Source organism: Suncus etruscus, chromosome 14 (genome assembly GCF_024139225.1).
Source record: "Suncus etruscus isolate mSunEtr1 chromosome 14, mSunEtr1.pri.cur, whole genome shotgun sequence".
NCBI classification, from domain to species: domain Eukaryota; kingdom Metazoa; phylum Chordata; class Mammalia; order Eulipotyphla; family Soricidae; genus Suncus; species Suncus etruscus.
Genome location: NC_064861.1, coordinates 23141386 through 23167935, shown reverse-complemented (window position 1 = coordinate 23167935; position 26550 = coordinate 23141386). Strand labels below are relative to the sequence as shown.

At 47.5% G+C, this 26550-nt stretch overlaps 1 protein-coding gene across 1 annotated transcript; it reads right to left on the bottom strand.

Moving 5' to 3' along the window:
- Window positions 1-1398: 1398 nt before the first annotated feature.
- On the bottom strand, window positions 1399-15717 carry GNPDA1 (glucosamine-6-phosphate deaminase 1). Its single transcript, XM_049786951.1, has 6 exons — window positions 15593-15717; window positions 9660-9761; window positions 7390-7572; window positions 6045-6229; window positions 4499-4673; window positions 1399-2554 (listed from the first exon to the last, which is right to left on the bottom strand). Exons 1-6 carry the CDS (start codon window positions 15714-15716, stop codon window positions 2454-2456), a joined length of 870 nt encoding a protein of 289 aa, XP_049642908.1. The 5' UTR covers window position 15717; the 3' UTR covers window positions 1399-2453.
- Between the last annotated feature and the right edge of the window lie 10833 nt (window positions 15718-26550).

Sequence of the window (26550 nt, the reverse complement as noted above, 5' to 3'; positions counted from 1 at the left end):
AAGCTCCGTATCGCTTTCCATAAAGGTTGTAACTAGACGGCATTCCCACCAACAGTGTAAAAGAGTTCTTTTCTCTCCACATCCCCGCCAGCACTGCTTGTTTTCCCTTTTTGTGATGTGTGCCAATCTCAGTGGCATGAGGTGGTACCTCATAGTAGTTTTGATTTGCATCTCCCTGACGATTAGTGATGTTGAGCATCTTTTCATGTGCCTTTTGGCCATTTGCCTTTCTTCTTTTTCAAAGTGTCTGTTCATTTCTTCTCCCCATTTTTTGATGGGGTTAGATTTTTTTTCTTGTATAGTTCTGTCAGTACCTTGTAAATTTTGGATATTAGTCCTTTATCTGATGAGTATTAGGTGAATAATTTCTCCCACTCAGTTGGTGGCCTTTGTATTCTGGGCACTATCTCCTTTGAGATGCAGAAGCTTCTCAGCTTTATATAGTCCCATCTGTTTATCTCTGCTTCCACTTGTTTGGAGAGTGCTGTCTCCTCCTTAAAGATGCCTTTAGTCTCAATGTCCTGGAGTGTTTCACCTACATGTTGTTCTATATACTTTATAGTTTCAGATATGATATCAAGGTCTTTAATCCATTTGGATTTTACCTTTGTACATGGGGTCTGAGTTCGCTTTTTTGCAAGTGAATAATCAGTTGTGCCAACACCACTTGTTGAATAGGCTTTCCTTGCTCCATTTAGGATTTCTTGCTCCTTTATCAAAACTAGGTGGTTATATGTCTGAGGAACCTTCTGAGTACTCAAGCCTATTCCACTGATCTGAGGGTCTGTCTTTATTCCAACACCATGCTGTTTTTATAACTATTGCTTTGTAATACAGCTTAAAATTGGGGAAAGTAATGCCTCCCATATTCCTTTTCCCAAGGAGTGCTTTAGCTATTTGAGGTTGTTTATTGTTTCAAATGAATTTCAGAAGTGTTTGATCCACTTCTTTGAATAATGTCATGGGTATATTTAGAGGAGTCGCGTTAAATCTGTACAATACTTTTGGAAGTATTGCCATTTTAATGACATTGATCCTGCCAATCCGTGAGCAGGGTATGTGTTTCCATTTCTGCGTGTCCTCTCTTATTTCTTGGAGCAGTGTTTTATAGTTTTCTTTGTATAGATCCTTCACATCTTTAGTCAGGTTGACTCCAAGATATTTGAGTTGCCCCACAAATTCTAAGAGCCACATCCCTATTTCGGTCCCAAATACACACCAAGACTATGAGTGCTAGTTGCTTGAGATGCTTTTATCACCTTCACCCCATAACTAAAGTGGAGTTCAGGGACACTGGGCAGGACTTCTGCAGGGCTGGGTGTGGTGTGTGAAGTCTTGTTCACCAGCCAGTCCAAGGCCCTTTTCTGGCTTTTACAGGTGAAAGTCCACACAGCATCATTTTATTTGAAAATAACAGATTTAATAGAAAAAGCCACATTGTAAACAAGTCCATTGATTCATTGGCTTAACAACAACAGCACAATCATGTAGAAAAGCAAAAGATGTGGTATGGGGCCCAAACAACACACTTGGAAACCTGACAGGATAGAGGAAGGAAGCAGCCAAACACTCATCTCTAGGATAGATGGGGACACAACGTTCTATTTCTGGAGGTCTGGGACCCCCATACTATGCCACATTAACCTGAAAGGGAGAGGTCAGCTGGGCAGGGAAAGAAAGGAGCACCCAGCCTCATAGGGCCTGGCTGCTTGGGGGGCACTTGCCTCCTGGCTGGAAATGACAGTGATGTCTGGGTCTGGTCGGGACCAGGCCGGCTGACCCAGAGTCGCCTCCAATGGGGCAAACAAGTGTGATGGGGAGCTGCCTTCCTCCACTGCAGGGCCCCTGAATTATGGATAAGGGTTGGGGCCTTAAGGATTAGAGTTTATCAGCAAAAACCTGTTTGGACCCATCCACCCAAATCCTCCCTGGGAGGGGGTTCCCCACATTTATGGAAAGCCAACTGAGAGCAGGAGAAACAAGTGGGGAAAGTTGTGATTGCGGTCATGGCAGGAGTAGGGGCTTCCTGCTTAAAGTCAGCTACTGCCTAAGCCTGAGCCTTAAGCTGGAGAGCCATCAAGACTCTACAAAGCAGCTTTGTTACCCCCCAATCCTGAGCCCCTAATCTCTCAACTGAGAGATCCTGGAGGACAGATAGGATTTCCTGACTGAGTTAGTGTCCATGAGGACAGCCTTAGACTCTGAAGCCTCTTATGAGGGAAAGCCATCAAAATCAGCACATTTCTCCAGAGATTTCTCCCCCCTCCCGCCCTGATTCAGTTCTAAGTTCTGGCTAAGCTCTGGGCCACAGAGCCCCACACAAATTGACCCCCTTCATTTGGAAGGAGCACAATGGGTTAAAGAAATAATCTCCTAAAGATGATTCCCAGGGAAAATTTCTTCTGGGGAAAAGTTCTTCCCAGTGAGGTACTCAACACTGGCTTAAGCACAGGCTAATCACTGTAGGGTTTCTTAGAAGACTGGCTTTTCTCCATTTCTTTCTCTTTGATACTGTACAGGGGGTCCACCAACTTGTTATGAACAAGCATTAAACCTGGAAAAAATAAAATAAGCAAATCCATAAATATCAACACAGGGTAACATCCAGAAGTTCAGATTTTGTTCCAGAACTGATACACTTCTCTTTGCTCTGTGACCCCTAAGCAATAAATACCCAAATAGGAAGATCGGACGGAGCGAAAGCACAGTGGCAAGGTGTTTGCCTTGCATGCAGCTGACCTGAGACAGACCTGGGTTTGATCCCCAGCATCCCATATGGTCCCCCAAACCTGCCAGGAGCGACTTCTGAGCGCAGAGCCAGGAGAAGCTCCTGAGCGCCGCCAGGTGTGGCCCAAAAACCAAAAACAACAGGATAGAAAGAAATTGTATTATTCCTAACATATTATAATCCATGGGGCTTTGGGCACATTTATAAATTCCTTTTCTAGGGAAATTACCTATAAAAATGCTCATTAAGAAGGACTACAATCAGGGGCCGGAGAGATAGCATGGAGGTAAGGTGTTTGCCTTTCATGCAGGAGGTCATCGGTTCGAATCCCGGCGCCCCATATGGTCCCCCGTGCCTGCCAGGAGCAATTTCTGAGCCTGGAGCCAGGAATAACCCCTGAGCACTGCTGGGTGTGACCCAAAAACCAAAAAAAAAAAAAAAAAAAAAAAAAAAAAAAGGACTACAATCAGAGTAGTGTAGTAGCCTTGCACACAGCAGACCTCAGTTCCTTCGCAGCCTCTGCATATGGTCTCTCGAGCACTTCTGAGTATAGAGCTAGAAATAAGTCCTGAGCACTGCCAGGTCCCAATCCTGAGCTTCTACCCAAAAAGGTCATTTCTTTCTTTCCTTTCTTTTTTTGGGGGGAGGGGGTTTGGGTCACACCCACCAGCATTCAGGGGTTACTCCTGTCTCTGCACTCAGAAATCACTCCTGGTAGGCTCGGGGGACCATATGGGATACTGGGATTCAAACCACCATCTGTCTTGGGGTAAAGGTCATTTTTTAAGCAAAGAACAAATTGATTCGCTAGCTTAGCGCATGAGGATTTTCTTTTCTTTTTTGGGGGGCGGGGATCACACCCAGCAGTGCTCAGGGTTTACTCCTACCTCTACGCTCAGAAATTGCTCCTGGCAGGCTCAGGGGACCAGATGGGATACCTTGATTCGATATGCCTTGCCACCATGCGATCTCTCCGGCCGGGAGGATTTTCTTAATGTAGCATGTTTTCTTTTCTTTCTTTCTTTTTTTTTTTTCTTTTTGGGCCACACCCAGCAGTGCTCACCAGGCTTATTCCTGGCTCTCTATTTAGGAAATCACTCATGGCTGAGTCCAGGGGACCACTGGGTGCTAGGGATCAAATCTGGCTTGGTCACATGCAAGGCAAGTGCTTTTCTGTCTGGAGGCCCCACCATTTTGTTTGTTTGGAAGCCATGTCAGGTGGTGCTCAGGGATCATGAGTAGCAGGGCTCAGGGGACCATTGGGGTGATGGTCTAGGGCTGCTGTGTATAGTAAGCACCTTACTTGATGTGAGATCTTTCCAGCCTTCTGCCCTCTTTGATTTCAACTTTTATCATTTGTGCATGCCAGGCCTTAATGGCTGGGCCCTTCCCCTCCATCCTAAATGGAAGGGAAAGGGGGCCAGAGAGATAGCACTGCCTTGCATGCAGCCGACCTGGGACAGACTCCGGTTCAATCCCCAGTATCCCATATGGTTCCCCGTGCCTGCCAGAAGCGATTTCTGATCACAGAGCCAGGAGTAAACCCTGAGCACTGCCAAGTGTGACCCCCTGGCCCCCAAAAAAAGTGGAAGGGAAAAAGTTATGACAATTCCATGACCTTGCTAACAGAGAAAAGACTGTCATACAGCCTGGAAAGAGGAGCAGAAGTTGATTCTTTTGAGAATGCAGCCAGTGATTTCCATTCCAATCAAAGCTATGTAAAGGCCCCAGGCACCAGCACGGGCCATCCTCCCCAACCCTGCCCCTCACCTTTGAAATACTTGACCGTCTTCACTTTCAGTTCCAGTGTGGCTTCCTCGTCACACACAAACACCGTGCGAGGGTGCTGCTGGAAGGCCGACACAGTCCACATGTGGCTCACCCCCTCTTCGATGGCCTTGTACAGCGCAAACGCCTTGTGGGCACCGGTGATGAGAATCATCACCTGGGAACAGAAGTGGGCATGAGGGACCCATGAGCTCTAATCTCGCCACCTCAAACCAAACCATGTGTGTGGTTCTAACCACGTCTTAGGCTCAGGAGGCCCTGGGCAACCTGCACCCAGCCCATCCCCAGCCTTTGGGAGGGAGCAGTAGATCCTGCATTTCCCTGACCAAGTCGGGTTGAGTAATGGTAGCCGGACCCACAGTCAGTGCCCTTGGTCCCCACCATGTGGCTGTGCCTATGCATGCCTGACAATGACAGCTGGACCCGCCAGAATGCCCAACTAATGGCCTAACTCTTCTCCCACAGCAGTGAACCAGGGTTCTAGGACAGCTGAATCCTTAGAGTCACACCGTGAAGAGGGAGAAGCCTTATTTGTAGCCCCTGCAAGGGACCTCCTAGTGACATCATCTGTGAGTCAAGGACAGTAAGGGCAAGGCTCAGGGGCAGCTCTGTTATTGTGTCGCACTCAAGAGTGTTAGACCTACAGGACTTTAAGGGTGCAGGGTAAGGCTCTGTTTGGGGAACACACCCAGGGGTTGCTCCTGGCTCTGCACCTAGAAATCACTACAGTGGTCCTTAGGGGACCATATGGGATGCCAGGGATCGAATCCAGGCAAATACAAGGCAAATGCCCACCCTACTGTACTATTACCTTTGAGGTTTTCTGTTTATGTAAGACAAAAGCATAGACTGTCCTCACACTTGGAAAATAATAAAGAACTTCACCCCAGGATTTCCATTCATTGTGATTTACATTCCCAACCACAAATGAGCAAAACAGGATTTACTGTTTCTTTCTTGAAAGATTAGAAGAGACGCCTTGAGAGAACATCAGTTCTTTGTACAGATCCCAGAACACATTTTTGATTCCCAGTCCTAGACACCCTGGGTACTGAGTCCAAGTGGCCAAAAGGAATCTAGGCTTTGTGGTTCACAATGTTCTCTTTGCAGAGGGAACCTGCTCACAGACTCAATTTTCTCACTGGAAACCAAATTGTCCATAATCCCTTCCAAGGAAATACTCCCTTCTGCCAGGGGCCAGAGCGATAGATAGTACAGTGAGAAGGACGCTTGCCTTGCATGTGGCCAACCCAGATTCAATCTCTGGCACCCCCATATGGTATATACAATCACCGCCAGGAGTAAGCCCTCAGCATCACCAGATGTGGCCTGGTGATATTCCCTGACATCACCCCCCTCCAAAAAAAAAAAAGAAAACCAAAAGACAGTCACTTCCAAAGAGGACGGACTGAGACATATGGCACCTTCCTTTTTAACACAAGTCACTCGTGTGAAATCTGTCAGGTCAAACCCCCCCAAGTAAGTTGACCCAAGGCCCAAGGAAGGGCCAGGACCCCCATGCCCTTACCTCCCTGGCATCCATGACGGTGCCCACGCCAACTGTCAGGGCCATTGTGGGCATCTGAGCGAGGTCTCCATTGAAGAATTTGGCATTGGCCAAGATGGTGTCCATGGCGAGTGTCTTCACACGGGTCCGGGACACGAGGCTGGAGCCCGGCTCATTAAAGGCGACATGGCCATCGGGGCCAATCCCTGTCCAGGGGGAGAGGCAGTGGCTGTCAGCTCTGGGCTGGACTGTCTACCAGGCGCTGAGCCTGGTCTTGAACTCAGGCCCCTCTTTTCACTCCCAAGCATGAATTTGTCGAGGCCCTACTTATTTCTTCCCAGGTATACACCTGCACCCTCTCACTAACATACCCACCCTCAGAAAAGCAAGCAAGGGGGCAGTGGGGAAAACACAAAAGGACTAAAAATGTTGCTGGAGCCCCAGCTTCGAACTCAACATCCCATGGTCCCCTGACTATGGTCCAAAAGCACAAAAAACAGATCACCAAACTGTGACTTCTCTCTCCAATTCTCAGAGCTGTAAAAGGTGCCTGAACATCCCTGCATAGCCCCTGATGTGGTGACAGATGGGATATAGATGAGGGCAACCTGAGACAGGAAAGAGCACCTGAAAAGGAGCATCCCAGAGCATTACCACCTCACCACTACCCTTGGGCCTGCTTGGAGACAGTCACACAATTTCTCTGGGTGCAACTGGCTGTCTGCAGAGCTCAGGGGCCAAGTCTGTGATTTTTAAATGCCAACATTAAGTGCCATGCCTGGTCTGTCAAAAATGAAGAGATAGCACAGCAGTAGGGCATTTGCCTTGCAAGCAGCAGGCCCAGGACCAACGAATCCCGGCATCCCATATAGTTGCCCCAAGCCTGGCAGGAACGATTTCTGAGCACAAAGCCAGGAGTAACCCCTGAGCACTGCTGGGTGTGGCCCAAAAAACAAACAAACAAACAAAATTTAAGAACAAAATTTCCAAGTTCCATGAGGCTGGAGCGATGGTGCAGCGGTAAGGCATTTGCCTTGCCTTGCACGTGGCGACCCAGGATGGACCGAGGTAAGAACCCCTGGCATCCCATATGGTCCCCCAAGCCAGGAGAGATTTCTGAGCTCATAGTCAGGAGTAACCCCTGCGCATCACCAGGTGTGGATCAAAATTAAAAAAACAAAAACAAAAACACAGAATTTCCAAGTTCCAATCGATCTGCACCTTCCAGTTCATGGAAATGGATCTGGGTAAGGGAGGAGAGCAGCCGATGGAGGTGACACAGCCACCGGGCAACAGAGCCAGGAAGGGATGTGCACCTGCTGCCTGGCTGCTAGTGCCCGCCCAGCCCCACGCATCCCTGTGCCACCTCCAACAAACAGCTCAATCCCTCCAGCAGCCTGGATCTTCTCTTCGAAAGCGTCACACTCGGCCTGCAGGTCGGCCGCGTTCCCATCCAAGATGTGGGTGTTTTCTGGGTGGATGTCAATGTGCTTGAAGAATTTCTCCCACATGAAGGTGTGGTAACTCTGCTCATGGTTTCGGGGTAGACCTGCAGGTGGGTTACAGCACTGCTCAGCCCATCGGGGCCAGGGCGAGCCCTTCTTTCAAGAAGCCATGATACCCCCAAGCCCCAGAGACAATCAGGGTCTTTGGAAGCAGCCCTCTGACCCCTCAGCACTGTGCCTGCTGTGCAACCTGGGACATATCCTCTCACTCTGGTCTCTTCACCTGGACCAGAGGCTGCTAACCAGAGGTGCAGATATCTGGGTCCAGAGAGAAAGGAAACACTTCTGTAGCCACACCCCCTCCCCGCCATATACCCCCCTTCACACCCCGTCTGACCAAAGCCCCAAGTGGTTGAAAAGCATCATCTCCCAGCTTCCCAAAAGGAATTTTAGTTGGGGCCAGAGAGAAAGCACAGTGGGTAGTAGACTTTCTTTGCATGTAGCTAATCTGGGTTCAATCCCCAGTACCCTTATGGTTCTGAGTCCCACCAAGACCACAGAGCCAGAAATAAGTCCTGCCCACCAGGAGTGATCCCTGAGTACAAAGCCAGGAGTAAGTGCTAAGCATCACTGGGCATGGCCCAAAAATAAGAAAGCAAACAAAAACAATGTTAATTTAAAGATCAGAGAGATTTTACTACAGGTAGTGTGCTTGCCTTGTATGCTCCTGACCTGATTCAATTCCCAGCACACCACATAATTCCCCTAACCCCACCAGGAGTGATTCCTACATGCAGGGCCAGGAGTAAGTCCTCATGTGGCCCCAAAACAAAAGCAATAACAAAAAAGGGATTTAAATTTAGCGAAGACAAAGAATGCTCCAGGAAAACATTCGAAGTATAGGATGAGTAAGAAGAAATGCAGTGTGTTTCAACCTGGAGGACCCAGAGCCCAGGATGCTAAGGGCAATATGTGATGAGAAGATTCCACCTACCTATAAGATCCACCTGCATGAGGTGAAGAGTGGGTTCCACTCAGAGAGAGCACTAAGGTGGCTGCAGGGGAGGGGTGCCAACAGGACAGGGTACAAGGCTAACGCAGAGGGTCAGTTTTACAGGATGAAATCCTGGAGACTGGTTGTGAATGTACTACAGAACTGTACAAGTGAAATGGTGAATATAGGGCTGGAGTGACAGTACAGTGGGGAGTTTGCTTCTCATGAAGCCAACCAGAGCTCTATCTCCAACACCCATATGGTCCCTGGGCGATGCCAGGAGTGAGCCCCACATAGGAGTAAACCCTGAGCACCACTGGGTGTAGAACAAAACAACAACAAATAAAAAGAAAAGAAAAAGGTTATCGTGCGCATGTACAAATTTTTTCCAAAAGAATATTTAAAGTAAAGTCCTTAAAAATGACCACAGAGGGAGCAATAATATGGTGGGTAGGGTGCTTACCTTACACACAGCCAACCCAGGTTTAAACCCTGGCATCCTATATGGTCCCCTGAGCAGTATCAGGAGTAGTTCCTGAGTTCTGAGCCAGGAATAACACCTAAGCACCTGAGTGTAGCCTCCAAAATACCAAAATAAATAAGTGGATAAAATTTTAAAGTATATGTTTAAAAAATGATCACAAAAGGGCCAGAGAGATAGGAGTAAGGCATTTGCCTTGCACATGGCCGACCCCACTTTGAATTCTCAGCACACTGTATCCTCTGCTGAGCACTGTCAGATGTGATCACGAGCACAGAGCCAGGAGTAAGCATTCAATACTACCAGAATGGCCCCAAGTCCCCCCCTTCCCCAGGGAACTAGGGGCTCCAGGTAGGTGAGATGCCACAGTGGGGCTTTGTAGCAGTAGACCTGTCTCAGCTCTCTTGAGAGAAGAACATGAGAGGAAAAGTGCAGGCAGATGGAAGGGGGACAGGCCTCTACCATGACCCCATGTAGTCATTTCACCCAGAAGATGGAGACACCCCCCACATACACTTCTTATAGTAAGCATTGACTTGGGAAAAGGAGTTTCCAGCAACTCTTCTATCCCTGAGCTCCACTATACTGAAGACCAGAATAAAGCGAGGACTAGGAGAAAGAAGGGAGACACCAGCTGGTGTGGAGTCAAGCCCATGGCTCCCTAAGAAACCTGGAGGCCACAGTACACAGCGACTCAGGGGACCCCTGACACTCACCCACATACTCGTCCATGTTGAAGGTCTTCACATATTTGAAGGACAGGTCTCCGTTCTGGTAGTACTCAATGAGTTTCTCATAGCAGCCAAGTGGGGTGCTCCCTATAAGAAAGGACCCAGCATTCAGCCATGGTTAACTCTGCTCCTTGCAGTCCAGAGGAAGCCCAGCATAGAGGAAGAGCCAGACCAGAGGCTGGTAAATGGCTAGATCTGGAGCAGCAACTCTTATCTGCCACCCCTTAATTGCTTGTTCAATGCCATGTTCATCCCTTCTGTGACTCCCCTGGACTGGGAGCAAGAAGGCAGGGCTGTCTGCTCACTAGGGAGAGCCCAGCCCACTCCAATGACTGAAGGGTCCTCGATCAGCACAGGAAATCTGTCTCTGAAACTAGCAACATGTGCCAGAACATCTACTGTTTAAGAGACAAGAGATAGGAGGGATTCACTGTCTGGAAGGGCCTCAGAGCAGTACTGTGAGCAGTAATGGGGGTGAGTAATGCTGGTGGGAGGGAGGTCAGAGAGGTAAACCGAGTCTCCTTACACAGAGTCCAGGTCATAGATACATTTTACAAAGCAGGAAAGGCTGCCGGAAAGATGGCACAGAATAAGGGCACATAGCCAACCCCAGTTTAATCCCTGGCCCTGCAGGGGTTACTCCAAACAGTATGGGGTGTGGGATCTCCCAAAATAAGTAAAGAAAAAAAGCAAAAGAGCTTCTGTAGATTTAAAGACTAAATGTGTTGGGCCAGAGCGATAGTACAGTAGTGTGCTTTGCACACAGCGGACCCGGGTTTAATCCCTAGCATCCCATCTGGTTCCTCCCAGTACTACCAGAAGTATTTCCTGAGTTCAGAGCCAGGAGAAGCCAGGTACGGCTCAAAATAAACACAAACAAAACCTAAATATGCAGTGTCTGACTGGACACTGGACTTTTTTTAAACTCTATACAAGACAAATGTGGACAATTAGGGGAAAGAAATCAATATAGCCTATATTAGATAATCCTGTGGGTTTATCTTTCTTCATGTTAGGCAAGATAACAACATCATGGTAGGGGCCGGGCGGTGGCGCTCGAGGTAAGGTGCCTGCCTTACCTGCGCTAGCCTAGGAGACGGACCGCGGTTCGATCCCCCGGCGTCCCATATGGTCCCCCAAGCCAGGAGCGACTTCTGAGCGCATAGCCAGGAGTAACCCCTGAGCGTCACCGGGTGTGGCCCAAAAACCAAAAAAAAAAAAAAAAAAAAAAAAAAAAAAAAAAAAAAAAAAAAAAAAAAAAAAACAACATCATGGTTAAGTAAAGGAAGGTCTTTAAGGAAATATTTGCTGAAAGATTTAGGATTGTCAAGAGGCTCGTAAAATGTATAAGTTTGTTTGCAAATAGGTGATCTGATCCAGAAGAGAAAAAAATATGATGAAATATTAATTATGATTTAAAATATTACATATTGAAAATACAATTAAATTATAACTATAAAATTATAAACACACTTAAATTATATTGTAAGTATGATTAAATAAACATAATTACATATTATATAAAATATAATTCTAGTTATAATATAGCATAATTATATTCATTCATGAACCTGGGTAAATGATGTACTTCAGCTTTTCTGTGTATTTGAAATTTTTGAAAAATGGAATTTTATCAAGGCCTACCCAGGAGCTGCATGTGGCTGGCCCTGGCTCGGTGTCAGCACCACAGACCTCCCATCCTCATCCGAGTGTCACTGGTCCCTGAGCACCACTGGAGTAACCCAGGTACACCCCAGTACTGCAGGGCAGGAGCATCCTGAGTCTAAGCATTGAACTCTGGCCTAGTGGGCTGAGAGTCACAAGGAGGGGCCCGCTGGCCCACTGAGCAATGCTTGGGAGACCTCCGCCCCCAAAGAAAAACAACTCTACTGAAATATAAGCATCCACTTGAAAGGGGCACTTGCTTAGATGCTATTCCCAGCTCAGTGCTCAGAGCACAGAGTTCCATGAGGCCTAGAGATGTGTCCAGACCCCCCACATGCAGAGCAGGTACTCCAGCTCTTTGAACTACCTTCCCAATCCTTATGTCTCCTTTCATTTTATTTTATTTATTTTTGGGCCACACCTGGCAGTGGTTGCTCCTGGCTCTGTGCTCAGAAATCACTCCTGGCAGGCTCAGGTGATGCTGAGGATTGAACCTGGATCAGCCACATACAAGGCAGACGCCCTACCACTGTGCTCTTGCTCCAGCCCCTTAGATCACTTTTCACAGCCCTACCAGTGGCTTCTCCCAGGCGCACCTAATAAAGGCACTAACAGACTGGGGCCAGTTCTGCCTCAGAACCAGTTGCACCTGCTATTCCTCAGGCCTTCTCCCCTCTCTGGGTCTTTACCCAAATGTCACTTCTTCAGAGTGATATTTCCTTACCACCACCTCTAGCACCACACTCTTTACCCCTGCATAGCTATGCCCATTCCATCCCTGCTTCCCTATTCTCTCCTAACACCATCTAATATGATGGGTTTATATTCTGTTTTCTGACTTGCTTATTCCACACTCCAGTGGAAGCTTCAGGAAGGCAGGGATTGATGCTCTTTGTGTTCATTGCCATATACCCAGCACTCAGGACAATTTGGTACAAAGAAAGTATCTAGGGGCCGGGCGGTGGCGCTGGAGGTAAGGTGCCTGCCTTGCCTGCGCTAGCCTAGGACGGACCGCGGTTCGATCCCCCGGCGTCCCATATGGTCCCCCAAGAAGCCAGGAGCAACTTCTGAGCGCATAGCCAGGAGTAACCCCTGAGCGTCCCAGGGTGTGGCCCAAAAACCAAAAAAAAAAAAAAAAAAAAAAGTATCTGTTAAACATCTGTTGAATGACTGGTAGTGGCAGACACCCTATCCCCCATCCCCCCCCAAAAAATACCTGTGAGTGCTTTAGCCAGGTCTAAGCATAAAACTTCGCTCCCCGGGGCCAGGGGTGATTTCTGAGTGCAGAGTAACCCCTGAGCGCCTTCGGATGTGACCCCAAAACAAACAAACAAAACTTTGCTCCCTAATCAGGAGATGGTTCAAGGGATTAATGCCCATGCTCAGTATGCTGGCACCCCAGTTCATTCCCTAGGATCATGCGGTCCCCCAAATACTGTGCTGGGAGTAACTTCAGCACCACCAGGTGTGGCTCTCAAAAATAAAACAAAAGTGTTCCAAGGGGCCCGAGTGGTAGCATAGTGAGTATGGCATTTGCCTTGCATGCAGCTGACCCAGGTTCAATCTCTGGCATCCTATGTGTTCTCTGGAGCCTGCCAGGAGTGATTTCTAAGCACAGAGCCAGGAGTAACCCCTGAGCATTACCAGGTATGGCCCAAAACAAACAAAAAGTTCTCTAAGGGGCCAAAGCGATAATTAAGTGGGTATGATACTTGCCTTGCATGTAGTTGGCCCTGGTTTGATCCCCAGAAACCCATAGGGTCCCCCAAATACCACCAGGTGTAATTACTGACTACACCAGATGTAGCCCAAAAACAAAATGAAAAAAAAGTTCCCTGAATTGTCTTGTCCATTTTCCAAAGTTGCAGACTTCACATCAATTCTATCTAGCCAACAATACTCCTTTTCTGTCTAAATTATCCCTAGTTAGTTTAGTTGGATAGCTGTACTCAGATCCCTGTCCAGTGCTTTCCTAACAGAAGGAATGTCCCAAGGGTTCTAGAAAGCAATTCTGTGCTGGCCCCACTGTGATGTCAGGTGTTAGGGGCCCACATGTCACTAGAGAACTGGGGTCAGAGTCTGCATTCGAGGAGCCTGGTCAGCAGAAGCCCAGACTCTGATCCAGGTGATGGCTGAGTCACTTCAGTTAGAAAACAGGATGTTAGTGTGGCCTCTTGCTGGCCACAGACACGGTGGTTTCAAAAGGACAAGCAAACTGCTCCCACAAATCTCCACTGCAAATTTACGTCTTCAATTCATCTAGCCTGCAGCCTTCTCTATAGTTTTCTTGTTTTAAGTTGTTGGGGATATATATATATATATATATATATATATATAGGTTTGGGGGCCACATTCAGCAGCGCTCAGGGTTACTCCTGGCTCTGTGCTCAGAAATCACTCCTGGCAGGCTTGGGGGACCATATGGAATGCCAGGGATTAAACCCGGGTCCTTCCCGGGTTGGCTGCGTGCAAGGCAAACTCCCTATCTCTATGCCATCACTCTGGTCCCTTTTTTTATTTTTTATTTTTTTGTCCATACCCAGAAATACTCAGGGGTTACTACTGGCTCTGCTCTTAGGAATTACTACTGGAGGTACTTAAGATGGGATGCTGAGGATCAAACCTGGGTTGGTCGTGTGCAAGGCAAATGCCCTCCCTGCTGTTATGGCTCCTATTATGATTTATTTTTAAAGCAGTGCCAGGGATCAAACCCAGGGCCTTGTGTGTGAGCCACGTATTCTCCCATAGAGCCACATAGCCCAGTATCCTATTTTTCAAGTTCTGAAAAACCAGATTTGTGCTGCAAGAATTCTATACATTCAAACTTCAAAAGCGTCTGTAAAAAATGTTTCATTAGTATGAAACAGGCTCCTTTATTTCTGTACCCAGTTTATAACTGCATTTCAAACTGTGTTAAGTGAGGGGGGAGAGAGGGGGGGGAAGAAGAGTTCAGTGGGCAAAGTGCCTGCCTGGCCAGCCTGGGTCCTATCTGACATTCCATATAGTGCCAACCCCAGAGAGGGTGATTCCTAGTGTAGAGTCAGGAATAAGCTCCGAGCACTCCTGCATGTGGTACCAAAGCAAAACTAAAATAAAAATAAACATGCCAAAAACTTTGCTGTTTGACTATGTACTGAAACAATTGGTAGCAAAAGTTGTTGCTCTACTTTGCCTGCGGAAGGCTCTGGGTTTGCTCCCCAGCACAGCAAAGAAAGAAGAATAAAACAAAATGTTTGCGGACCCCTGCTCTTCAGGTGGAAGCAAATCCATCTACTTTGAAGTTAAATAAAAATCAAGACAGCTGCTTTTGAGACAATTGCTTACTCCTGGCTCTGTGCTCAGAAATAGCTCCTGGCATGCTCAGGGGACCATGTGGGATGCTGGGATTTGAACCACCCTTCGTCCTGGGTCAGCTGTGTGCAAAGTAAACACCCTACCATTGTGTTATCCCTCTGGCCCAAGACTCTTCTCTTTTATCAGAGAGAAACTGATCCTGAGGTAAGGATGGTAGCCCACAATTGGGAGCTTTCACCTGCAAGCCCCACCCCAAAATGGAGTCCCTGGCCCTCACTGTATCTCTGTGTCAGGACTGAGTTCTGACTTGTTCAACTGGGCCAGCTTTGCATCACCAGGAGCAACTTCTGGACCCTTAGAAAAAGAAGAAACTGGTTTTTTTGTCCTTACATCTTTGGGGAGGGGGCATACTCCCCAAAATGGTGATGTTCAGAGCTTACTCCTGTCTTTGCACTCAGGAATCACTCCTGGCAGTTCTCACATGGAAAACCAGCGATCAAACTCAGGTCAGCCATGTGCAAGGCAAACGCCCTACCCACTGTATTATCTCTCTGGCCTGTGTTAAAGTCCTATAGGAAATTCTTTGTGACTCTTCTCAATTCCTCAAAGGATGAGACAGATTCAGTAGCTTACAAATTCCTTACCAAATAATAAAATTTTGCCTTAAGGCATTAGGCTTTAATCCTATTAAAGAATCCTGGCTGAAAGCGTGCTGCCTTAGGAGAGGCTAAACCTGATTCTTCCAGACTAATGCAAACCCAGTGGCTCCAGCAGCTTTCCAAAGGCCTCAGCAACTAAGTCCAACAGCCTAGGAAGCTGGGCCCCGTTGTGGGGGTACGGGAGAGAGGTTCACTGCTCTAGAGTCTCTAAGCCCTCTCCTGAAGTTCCTTGGCTAAGTCACCTACCTAGCCCTTAAACACCCTCACTGTCCCACCCCGCCACCCCATTCCACCACGCACCAGTCGGAAGCCCCAGGGTGAAGTACTTGTCAGGCCCTGGATTAAACTGGATAATGCGGTTCCTGATGTACTTGGCGGCCCACTCGCTGGCCTGCGAATAGTCATCCAGGATGATAAGCTTCATCTCGTCCTGCAGGGAGAAAGAGAGAAAAGGGGTGTGTGGGAAGGAGGCCAGCAGAAAAGGGTGCAGGTGGTGGGGTGCAGGACAGAAGGCCGGTCATGGGGACCACACCCTCTCTTCCATACCCTCACCCTCAAACACCCTCGTCCCCCCCCCTGGCCCAGCCTGAGTTCCAAGTTTCAGTTCCCTAGAAATGGTTCTTGGGCTGTCTTGTCCCTGTTGTGGGTGTCACGACTGTGAGGCGAGCCCGGGTTCTAGCCTCTCGTCGGTTCCTTCCTCCCTGCGCCAAGTGCAACGCCAAGGGGCTCATCTGCTGCGAAAACAGCCACACTGGGACCTGCCGCCCGATTTCGCGAGGCTGCATTTCGACGGCAGGATTCAGGCAAGCCACGGAGTTATGTCTAGGTCGACGGCTACAACCCCGCGATTCAATTCAGCCCACTCCCCTCACCCTGCTAGATAGAGCCCGGGTCTCCCTAAAGACGTGGAAGGGAAGCGGGGTCGCAGGCACGTCGGAGGCGTTAAGAGACGAGAAGCCCTGGGGCGGGACAGGGCTGTGGGCGCTCCCACGGCTCTCGGCTCCTGGTTCGCGGGGATCCAAAGCACAGGGACAACTATCGGTGATCGCCCCAGAAAGAGGACATCTGCCCCTCCGGAGATGGGGTAGGGGAGGCCGGTGCAACCGCCCCCAGGGTGCAGGGGAGCATTTCTCCAGCCCTAACCGAATGCCCAGGCTGCCTCTGTCCTCGCCAGCTCCGGGGACCCAAAGAGCTGCCTGCGGGGATTCGGCCCGGACGCCGCCCCCGTGGAGGGTCCCCGCAGCCCGCTCCCCACTTACCCTGCTGCTTAACTGGCAGCTGCAACTGCTGTCCTGGGGCCCGCCCCGAGCTCACGTGATGCCGAGTCACGCGGCGGCGCCGGCTCGGGGCTAAGTCGGCAGCGCCGGGCCGGGCCGGGCTGGGCCGGGCTGGGCCGGGCCGCCGTCCTCTGCCCAGGGGTCGGGGAGCGCGCCGGTGTGTGCTGCGGGCGTGGGCTGGGGCGTCGCTTTTAGGTACGGGGTGGAGCCGGTGAGCCGAGTTCTGCCTGCAGAATGCCTTTCTAATGTCATTGCTTATTTATCTAGATAGTGTCACTTTTTGTTATGAATATGATCGGATTTTTTAAGAAAAAAAAAAAAGTGGATTGGGCCAGGGGGCCAAGCTGTCTCAGGAGCATTGAGTAGGAGGAAAAAAGAAGTCAGATCTAAATACCTATCCCAAAGTCCACGACAATAGAAACAAGAAACCCAAACTACAAGCTAAACACAAAATGGACCTGTTACACTGGTAGTGCTGGGGCCTAGAGGGGTGGAGGTGTAGGATGCATGGAGAGAACCAGAGTGGAAGGAGGTCAACACTGGTGGTGGGAATGGCCCTCGTTCACTGTCACTAAATGCCTGAAATACAACTGTAAAAGACTTGTAATTCAGTGTTCTCAATTAAAAATAAAAAGTCAAGAGGCTGGAGCTATATAGTCCAGAGGGTAAAGTGTTTGCCTTGCAGGCAACCAGCCCAGTTTCAAACTTTGGCACCCCATATGTCCGCCGAACACCGCCAGGAGTGAGCCTTGAGTACAGCCAGATGTGGTCCCAAACCAAACAAAAAATAATAATAAAATAAATATCAAGAGGCCCAGGTGATAATACAGTGAGTGAGTAAGGTACTTCCCTTACATGCAGCTACCTGGTTTGAACTTGGGCATCCCATGTGGTCCCATTTCCCCGCTGGAGGACCCCTGAGCATTGGAGGTGTAGCCCAAAAACAGAACATACACACACACACACACACACACACACACACACACACACACACACACAATCTCAAGGGCTTGAGTAATAGTACCACAGCATGGGCGCTGGCCATGCACAAGGTGCATTGTAATTCAATCCTGAGCACCAGTAAGAGTGGTTACTGAGTGCAGAACCAGGAGTAAGTCCTGACCCCAACCAGTTGTGCCCTTACCCTCCTCCCATCACTGCTATGTCAACCTTTGCCACAATTGTAGATGTAAAAATAAGGAAGGTCCCTGGTTTTTACAAGGAAAGTATCACTAACAGTTCAGGCAACTACCAAAACTGGGTTTCCTTCAATATCTTGCATTATTTTACACCAATGTCATCGTGTCCTGACAGCTTCCTGAGCCAGCTCCACCCAGTGGTGAGTAAGCCCTAGTGCTGGGTCTTTGATTATTGGGCTAGAACTAAACTAGACTCCAAACCTGTTACTGATTTTCAAGGCACTTCAACATGCTCTTGACTTCAGGATTGGTGTAGTTTAAAAAGTAGGGGCCGGAGAGATAGCATGGAGGTAAGGCATTTGCCTTGCTTGCAGAAGGATGATAGTTCGAACCCTGGTATCCCATATGGTCCCCCGAGCATGCCAAGAGCAATTTCTGAGCGTAGAGCCAGAAGTAACCCGTGAGCGCTGCCGGGTGTGACCCAAAAACCAAAAAAAAAAAATAAGTAAATAATTTGGGGCCAGAGAGGTGGTGCTAGAGGTAAGGCGTCTGCCTTGCAAGCGCTAGCCTAGGACGGACAGCTGTTCCATCCCTCAGCGTCTCATATAGTCCCCCCAAACCAGTGGCAATTTCTGGGCACATAGCCAGGAGTAACCCCTGAGCATCAAATGGGTGTGCCCCCCCCAAAAAAAAACCAACAACAAAAAAGAAAAGTAAACAATTCGAGGCTAAATAGTACTGCAGGTAAAGTACTTGCCTTGCATGTGGCATACCTGGATCTGATTCCTGGCATTCCATATGGTCCACCAAGCGTTGCCACCAATAAGCTCTGAGCATTGCTGGCTGTGGCCTCAAAACAAAACAACAGCAACAACAAAAAATGTTTTAATTTGGTGAGAAATCTTAGCTCAAGGAATACTTATGCCAGTGAAATTACAGAATATACTATGGGTTTTAAGAAAAATTAAGGACATTATTGTAATAATACTCAGAGACAATAGAAATGAGGGCCGGAAGGACCTACTCACAATATGAAACTCACCACAAAGACTAGGGAAATAACTACACTAACAACTATCATGACCATCTGAATGAGTGAGAGAAGAAGGCCTGTCTCGAATACAGGCAGGGGTTGGAAGTCAGGGGAGTGGGGACATTGGTGGTGAGAATGTTGCACTGGTGATGGGGGTATTCTGTTTATGACTGAAACCCAACTACAATCATGCTTGTAATCAGCTTAAATAAAAAACAAAAATTCCAGAACAAATTCCACATGCACATAACTCCGTCATCTGTCACAGGCGCAAAGATTTCCAGTAAGAAAGACTTCCTGTACCTTACTGGGTTTGTCCCTTTCTGACGGGAATAGGTGCAGGTTAGTATGGACACTAGCCAGGAAGTCCTGGGTTTGTGGTCCAGTCTCGCAAATGACCTAATGAAGATTTATGCAACTCTGTGTTCTCAGAGTTTTCGTTCTCCCCAAATTTAGAAATACTCTCTGGGATTACAGTAAAAACAGGGCAGGGAGGTGATAGAGAACTGCCTGGTCCCCCACCTATCCCCCACAGCAAGGCCAGAAGAGACCCCTCCTCAAAGACAATTGGCTTAATAAAAAAAAAAAAAAGAAGACTGGCCTGAGGCTAGTAGTTTGGCATCTGTGAGAAACTCCCCTGGAGAAGTGGCCTAGTTACATTCTTTTTGCTTTGATTGAGCCAAAACAGAGACTTAAGAATACTCTGTATGCTGGGGCTGGAGCCATAGTACCATGGGTAGGGTGTTTGCCTTGCACACAGCTGCCCTGGTTTTTTTTTTTTTTTTTTTTGTTTTTGTTTTTGGGCCACACCCGGTGATGCTCAGGGGTTACTCCTGGCTGTCTGCTCAGAAATAGCTCCTGGCAGGCACGGGGGACCATATGGGACACCGGGATTCGAACCAACCACCTTTGGTCCTGGATCGGCTGCTTGCAAGGCAAAGGCCGCTGTACTATCTCTCCGGGCCCTGCCCTGGGTTTGATCCCTGGCAAAAATCTCCAGGAGTAACTTGGATTGCCAGGTGTGGCCCAAAAACCAGGTCAGGCCCTCCTGACTGATACACTGGGCAATAGCCTTCCTCTTCCTACCAATTTACCATACCCCAAACACACCCCTCTATCATTTCTATATACATGATATATGTCCAATATCTGTTCCTCAGTTTTGCAATTTCGCAGACTGACATTTCCCCTCATAAATATATATGAACTTCTATGAAAAACTATAAGTTTAGACTATTATGCCATAACTCTACTGGGCATAAAACCAGACCTTCCCTCATCCCTCCCTTCTTTGGAGCTTGTTCTACAGCCTGTGCTGTTTAAACACATTTCCCAGCTTTCTGTTTTCATACCAATAAAGCACCTTTTTGTTTGTTTTGTTTTGGGGGTTACTCCTGGCTCACTAAGCAGGTTTGGGGGACCATATGGGATGCTGGAAATGAGATCGAACCTGGCCTGTGGCTATGTGCAAGGTAAATGCCCTACCCACTGTGCTATTGCTCCAGCCCATCTTTTCTATCTGTTTCTGGTGTGTGTGTGTGTGTGTGTGTGTGTGTGTGTGTGTGTGTGTGTGTGTGTGTGTGTTGATGGATAAAGCCTTCTACCATTCGGCCACATCCCCAGCCCACTAAATCCTACTTTTGACTAAAGTGACTCAGACATGCTTTTTTTTTTTGGTTTTTGGTTTTTGGGTCACACCCGGCAGTGCTCAGGGGTTATTCCTGGCTCCAGGCTCAGAAATTGCTCCTGGCAGGCACCGGGGACCATATGGGGCGCCAGGATTCGAACCGATGACCTCCTGCATGAAAGGCAAATGCCTTACCTCCATGCTATCTCTCCGGCCCCACTCAGACATGCTTTGTTAGGCAAAGTCTAGGTAGGAATTGAGACTGTAGCAAGGTAGGTGGAAAAGGAGTTTATTCACGTGGACGAAGAATTCAGATAGCACTGGGAACTCTGACCTCTTTGTTCAGGGTCCACACTGTTGATATATGTCCCACTATAGAAATAAGCAAGCAAACATTCTTATTCAGACTAAATTGCAGTTAAAGTTGATGTGGCTTTGAAGAACAGTGTTTTGCACTAATTGAATTGTTTTGCTTCAGTTCTGTGCTCTGGTGATTTAGGTGGCTCCATGCCCATAAGTCTCCCCAGTCTTGTTTTCACCATTTCCTGTGAGTACAAATCTTTACCACCTTGTTTTTCTCTCTTTTGATGCCTGTAAATCCTTGCCAGCTGTTTTTACTCCCCAGTTTTCCTCAATTTCCTTTCACAGATTAACGTTCTCCAGAATTTTTGTTGTCTTTGGGAGATATGAAGCAGAAACAGTTAGACATTCCTGAAGAGCTGTTGTGCCCTTCGACCTAATCTAACCCTAAAGGGCTTTCCCTCTAACCTGCCCCACCCAGACACAATGCTCCTCCCATTGCAAGCCTAGAGTTAAATTGACTCCCTTACCCAGCCTCCCAGCCTCCTTGTGCACAGGAGCTGTAGTTGTCTACTTAAAGGAATCGTGAGTTCTTTCAGATAGGGTTTTTGGACTGTCATATACCTGCTCCAGGTGAATGTCCTAACCCCATGTCCCAAACTCCAACTCAGGTCAGTAGCTTGAATTGACTTCTGGGTACTGGCCTTTCTCTAGGACTAACCAATGAGAGTCGCTGGTTGGGGACTTGGCAGACTTGAAAGCTAGTAACTTTGAGAAGCTTCAAAGCCAAACTACCACCCTCAACCAGGGGCTTCCCTCAACCAGAAGCTGTTAAGGTGGCCAAGTTCTGGCCAGTGAAGGACAGATGAGTAAAGGAATTTTTACCTTCCATCACAATCACATACTTGAGGAACCAATTCCCTTTTGTTCCTTCCTTCCCTTTTGGCCATAAGAAGCCATGGTACTGAGCTAAGTCCTTGGCTCCCTGCTGAGGCATGGTATATGATCAAGCAATCTTGACTCTAGATAATAGACCTGTCTAAGACCTAGATACTTGACCTGTCTTAGTCTTGTACTTCTGGACTTTTTCCAAGTAAATAATAAATAGTGCTTAAACTATAACTCTCGGTTTGTGTGGTTTAGGCCAGAACGAAATAGGGTCAGCTGTGTGCAAGGTGACCCAGGTCATATCCCCACCATTCCATATGGTCCCCTGAGCCTGCCAAGGGTGATTTCTGAGCACAGAGCCAGAAGTAACCCCTGAGTGCTGTTGGGTGTGGCCCCCAAAACAACAACAATAATAACAATAAAAATAAACTTGGTGATATAAAGTTGAAAACTGACTGCTAGAGCAGATGACTCAGTTTGCCTCCAAGTTTATGTTAGCATTTTGCAGAGATAATTATTCTACTATGCTAGGCTGTACATGCCACGAAACCTTAGAACTTCTAGAGAGAAAATTTAAGCAAGAGATAGGATAAAAAAAAGAGAGAGATAAGAGGGTAAGGGTCCTCAGGGTATCAGTTGGCTGAAGCCAAAACATACCTTGCTGGGATTTTTGTTTATTTTGGATATTTAGTTTTTGTTTTATTTGGTGTTTGGGCCACACCTAGTGGTACTCTGAGATTAACCTTGGCTGTGCTCAGGAATTACTCCTAGAGTTGCTCAGGGACTTTATGAGATGCCAGAAATTGAAGCTGAGTCTACTTGGTGCAAGACAAGCACACTACCCACTGAACTGAGGCTCTGGCCCCATATCCTGTTGCGTTTAACAGTTGTGTGTAAGAATGAGTGAATTCATAATACATTTTTGTTCTTTGAAGACAGAGGAAGTTCGGGAAGTACATTTATTTATTGTATATAACATGACCTCAGAATTTAAATGCTGAAAAATAATTGCAGTAAGCGTGAAAAACAATGCGCTATAGATCCAGGAGCAGACAGGAAGGAAACTTAGATGTAAGCACAGAAGCCAATCTAAATGCGTGTCATTTTCTGGGAATCGGGGGACAGAAGCTATTAATAGGTGGAGCCCAGTGGGTGTTTAGGGCAATGAAATTATTTTTTATGATTCCACAAGTGGGTAGAGGGCATAACACACTTGTCTAAACCCATGGAAGACACAGGAGCCATGTACGATGTGAACTATAGACTGTGGTAATTATGCTTTTTTTGTTTTTGTTTTTGTTTTTTTGGGTCACACCGGATGATGCTCAGGGATTACTCTTGGCTCTGCACTCAGAAATTGCTCCTGGCAGGTTTAGAGGACCATTTGGGATTCCGGGGATTCAACCCGGGTCGTCCTGGGTAGGTTGCGTGCAAACGCCCTACTGCTGTATTATTATTGCTCTGGCCCCCCATGGTGATGGGCTGTAGAATCAAATAATTAAGGATTGAGCTGGATGGCGATGGATGGTGAAGGATGGAGGCCTTTGTTCTTTGGCCCCGGCCACGTGGCTTCATCCCCCATTTACCGGCGGGTCTGGGGTTCAGGAAAGCGACGAGTATAGAACTCACTCACAGGCAGGCATCAGGAAGCATCAACTTTATTCATGCCCTATCCACCACATGTGTGTGGCCTACATCATAACCTTTCAAGCATTCGGCCATTCTTAGCCCTGCATCTTATAATTCAGCCATCTTCCTTTGGCCTCCATCCTGGTCAAAGACCAAAAGAGGCAAAGGACCTAAAGCCCGAAAGCGCAGCAGGGCAGAGACCCTTAATTCCCTGGCTTCAGGGTTTATCTACCTATTCCAAGACCCCTCCCAGGAATGGGCGGGGTTTTGCAGGTAAGGTTACACGTAATATCTGGTTCCCAAGACCCCTCCCAGAAATGGGTGGGTCTTAGGTAGCTACACCCAAATCTAGGGTCTCAGATAGGTACACCAACATTGGTCAATGTCTTTTTGTCCATTGTAGCAAGCAGATGAACTGAGTTGTCAGGAAATGGTAAGAATGTGGGAGGTTGGACATGTGTAGGCCAGGAGAGAAATGGGAAATCTCTCTACTTCCTCTCAACTTCTCTGTGAGCTTTCAACTGCTGTAAAAAATGAATGTGGTAAGGCAGGAATCATCTTTTATTACCTTACGATTTAATTTCTATGTGCTAGAAATTCAGACTGGGGATATTCCTGGCACCTCGGAAGAATCACTGGAAGGATTCATTCACATTCATTCACATTTGGCCCCTCACTGCATGGTGGCTGCTTTCCCAGAGAAGCATATGGAAAGGAAGGATAGGTCAGGTGAGATTCATTTCTAGGACACAGTCTCATAAGTCACTCTGCTGAGGCTGGAATGATAGCACAGCAGGCAGGGCATTTGCCTTCTGCGTAGTCAACTCGGGTTCGACCCAAGTCTGCCAGGAATAATTTCTGAGCACAGAGCCAGTAGTAACCCCTTAGCACCACTGGGTATACCCCTGCCCCCTAAAAAAGAAGACACAGAGCTTCACTCTGCACATCTCTATGGATGCAGACATGGCCCCATTTCTGAATTTAAAAAGTGAGAACTCAGGGACTGGAGCAATAGTACAGTGGATAGTGTGCTTGCCTTGCATGTGGCAAACCCAGGTTTGATCCCTGGCATCCCATAAGGTCCCCCAATCACCACTAGGAATCATTCCTGAGTGCAGAGCCAGGAATAACATTGCTGAATGTGACCCAAAAACAACAACAAAAATAAATAAGTGAGTGGCTAGCAAGATAGCACAGCGGTAGGACATTTGCCTTGCTTGTGGCTAACCCTGGATGGACCCGGATTCAATTCCTCAGCATCCCATATGGTCGGCCGAGCCTACCAGGAGTTATTTATGAGCACAAAACCAAGTAACCCCTGAATGTCACCAGGAGTGGTCAAAAACTTCAAAATAAACAAGTGAGGGCTCAGAGCTGGGGAGATGGCTCAAAGGATTAAAGCACAGGCTTTGCACTAGTGGGAGATACAGGTTTGATCCCCAGTCCTGTGTCATCTACTGCCAGGAGAGACCCCTGAGCAAGCCCTGAGCACTGCTGGGTATGCCCTTCCAAAAAAAACAAACAACAGCAAGAATATATCCCATCTCTGTAAGTGAGAACTGTTGATAATGTTAGGGAAAGAACAAGTGAGGGACTGGAGGGATGGTACAGCAGGAAGGTAAATTGCCTTGTGCAAGACTGATCCAGGTTCAACTGGCACCAAATGCTACCCCACCCACTCATCCAGCGCCACCAGGAGTAATCCTAGAGCATAGAAAATCCTGACACAGTGGAATATGGCCCCGATACAATACGCGGGCTAGAACAAATGTGTATGTATGAGTTTAGACACTACGACACTACGGTTCACTAAAAATATTTATTAACTGTCATGGGACCTAATTAGCATAATTGAGTATATTCTCTTTAGCTGGGCACTGCTAAAATCCCTCAAACGTTATCTCATTTACTCCTCATAACACTCTTAGATAGCGGTGTTGAGGGGCCAGAGAGGTAGTTCAAAGAACAGAGACACATTGCAGGCAGGAGGCCCAGGTTCAACCCATGGCACTGCCTGGTTCCTTGAACACCACTGAAAGCGACTTCTGAGCACCTCTGGATGTACACCCCTCCCCAATATACACCAAAAGACTGAGATAGATACTGAGTTTTGTTTTCATTTTGCAGATGGGTTTACTTTCATTTCCTTCATGATATGGGGTTATGGAGGAATGTTCAGTTTCTGCTAGCTCTTTGTATGAAATGAATGACATTGGTCTTGAAGGAGAGAAAAAGACCAAAGTTTTTAGACCAGGGAATTGATGCTCAGTAATTACTCCTGGCTCTGTGCTGAGAGATCACTCCTAGTGACCTAGGGGATCATAGGGAATGCCAGGGATTCTGGCTAACGGAGGTTGGCTATGTGCAAGGCAAGCACCTTATTGCTGTACTATCACTTAGCCCCCAAACACCAAAGTTTGTTTGTTTGTTTGTTTGTTTGGTTTTTGGGTCAAACCGGCAGCACTCAGGGGTTACTCCTGGCTCCATGCTCAGAAATTGCTCCTGGCAGGCTCGGGGACCATATGGGATGCCGGGATTCGAACCAATGACCTTCTGCATGAAAGGCAAATGCCTTACGTCCATGCTATCTCTCCAGCCCCTAAACACCAAAGTTTTAAAAACTTTAATCAAGCAATCTTATGCTCCCATCTGAATTGAGTAAAATGCTGTCTTCTCCACATGTCTTTGTTTTCATTCACATGTAAAATATTTCTTGGGTTTTATTATGCTTAGGGTCCTATTTTCAGTTTCAAGAATGAATGGTAGATGGAACAAAGTCCATGCCCTCTGCACCCACAGGCTCATGATAAATTTTAATCACTTGGTGAAGTAATTAAATGGCCCCTAATGATTCATAGTCTTGCACAATCCCCTCCCACAGAGAGTCTGGATAATCTACATAACCAGCGAGGCGTGCAAAAATGATGAGTGCATTTTATAAGGTTGTGTCATGTGGGGCTTTATGAGGGATTAGGTGCTTCCTTTGCATGTAGCTGATTCCAGTTTGATCCCTGACACCACATAGTCTCTGGAGCACCTCCAGGAGTGATCCCTGAACCCAGAGCTAGGAGTAATAAACACTGCACACAGCCAAATGTGATTCAGCCCTCCTCCTACCCCAAAATAAATAAATAAAGTGAGTCTTAAAAGACACTGCAGCTTTCTCTCTCCTCTCTTTTTCTCTTTCTCTCTATTTCTCTCTTGCTTTCTCTTTGTCTTCCCTTCTTTTTTTTCTCTCTTCCTCTCCCCTTCCCTCCTTTTTCTCTCCCCTTTACTCCCCTCCTTCCCCTCTCAGACCCTCCTCTCCTCAACCATATTGTGAGGACCTAAGCAGTCATGTTGGAAAGCCCACAGGCGATGATATT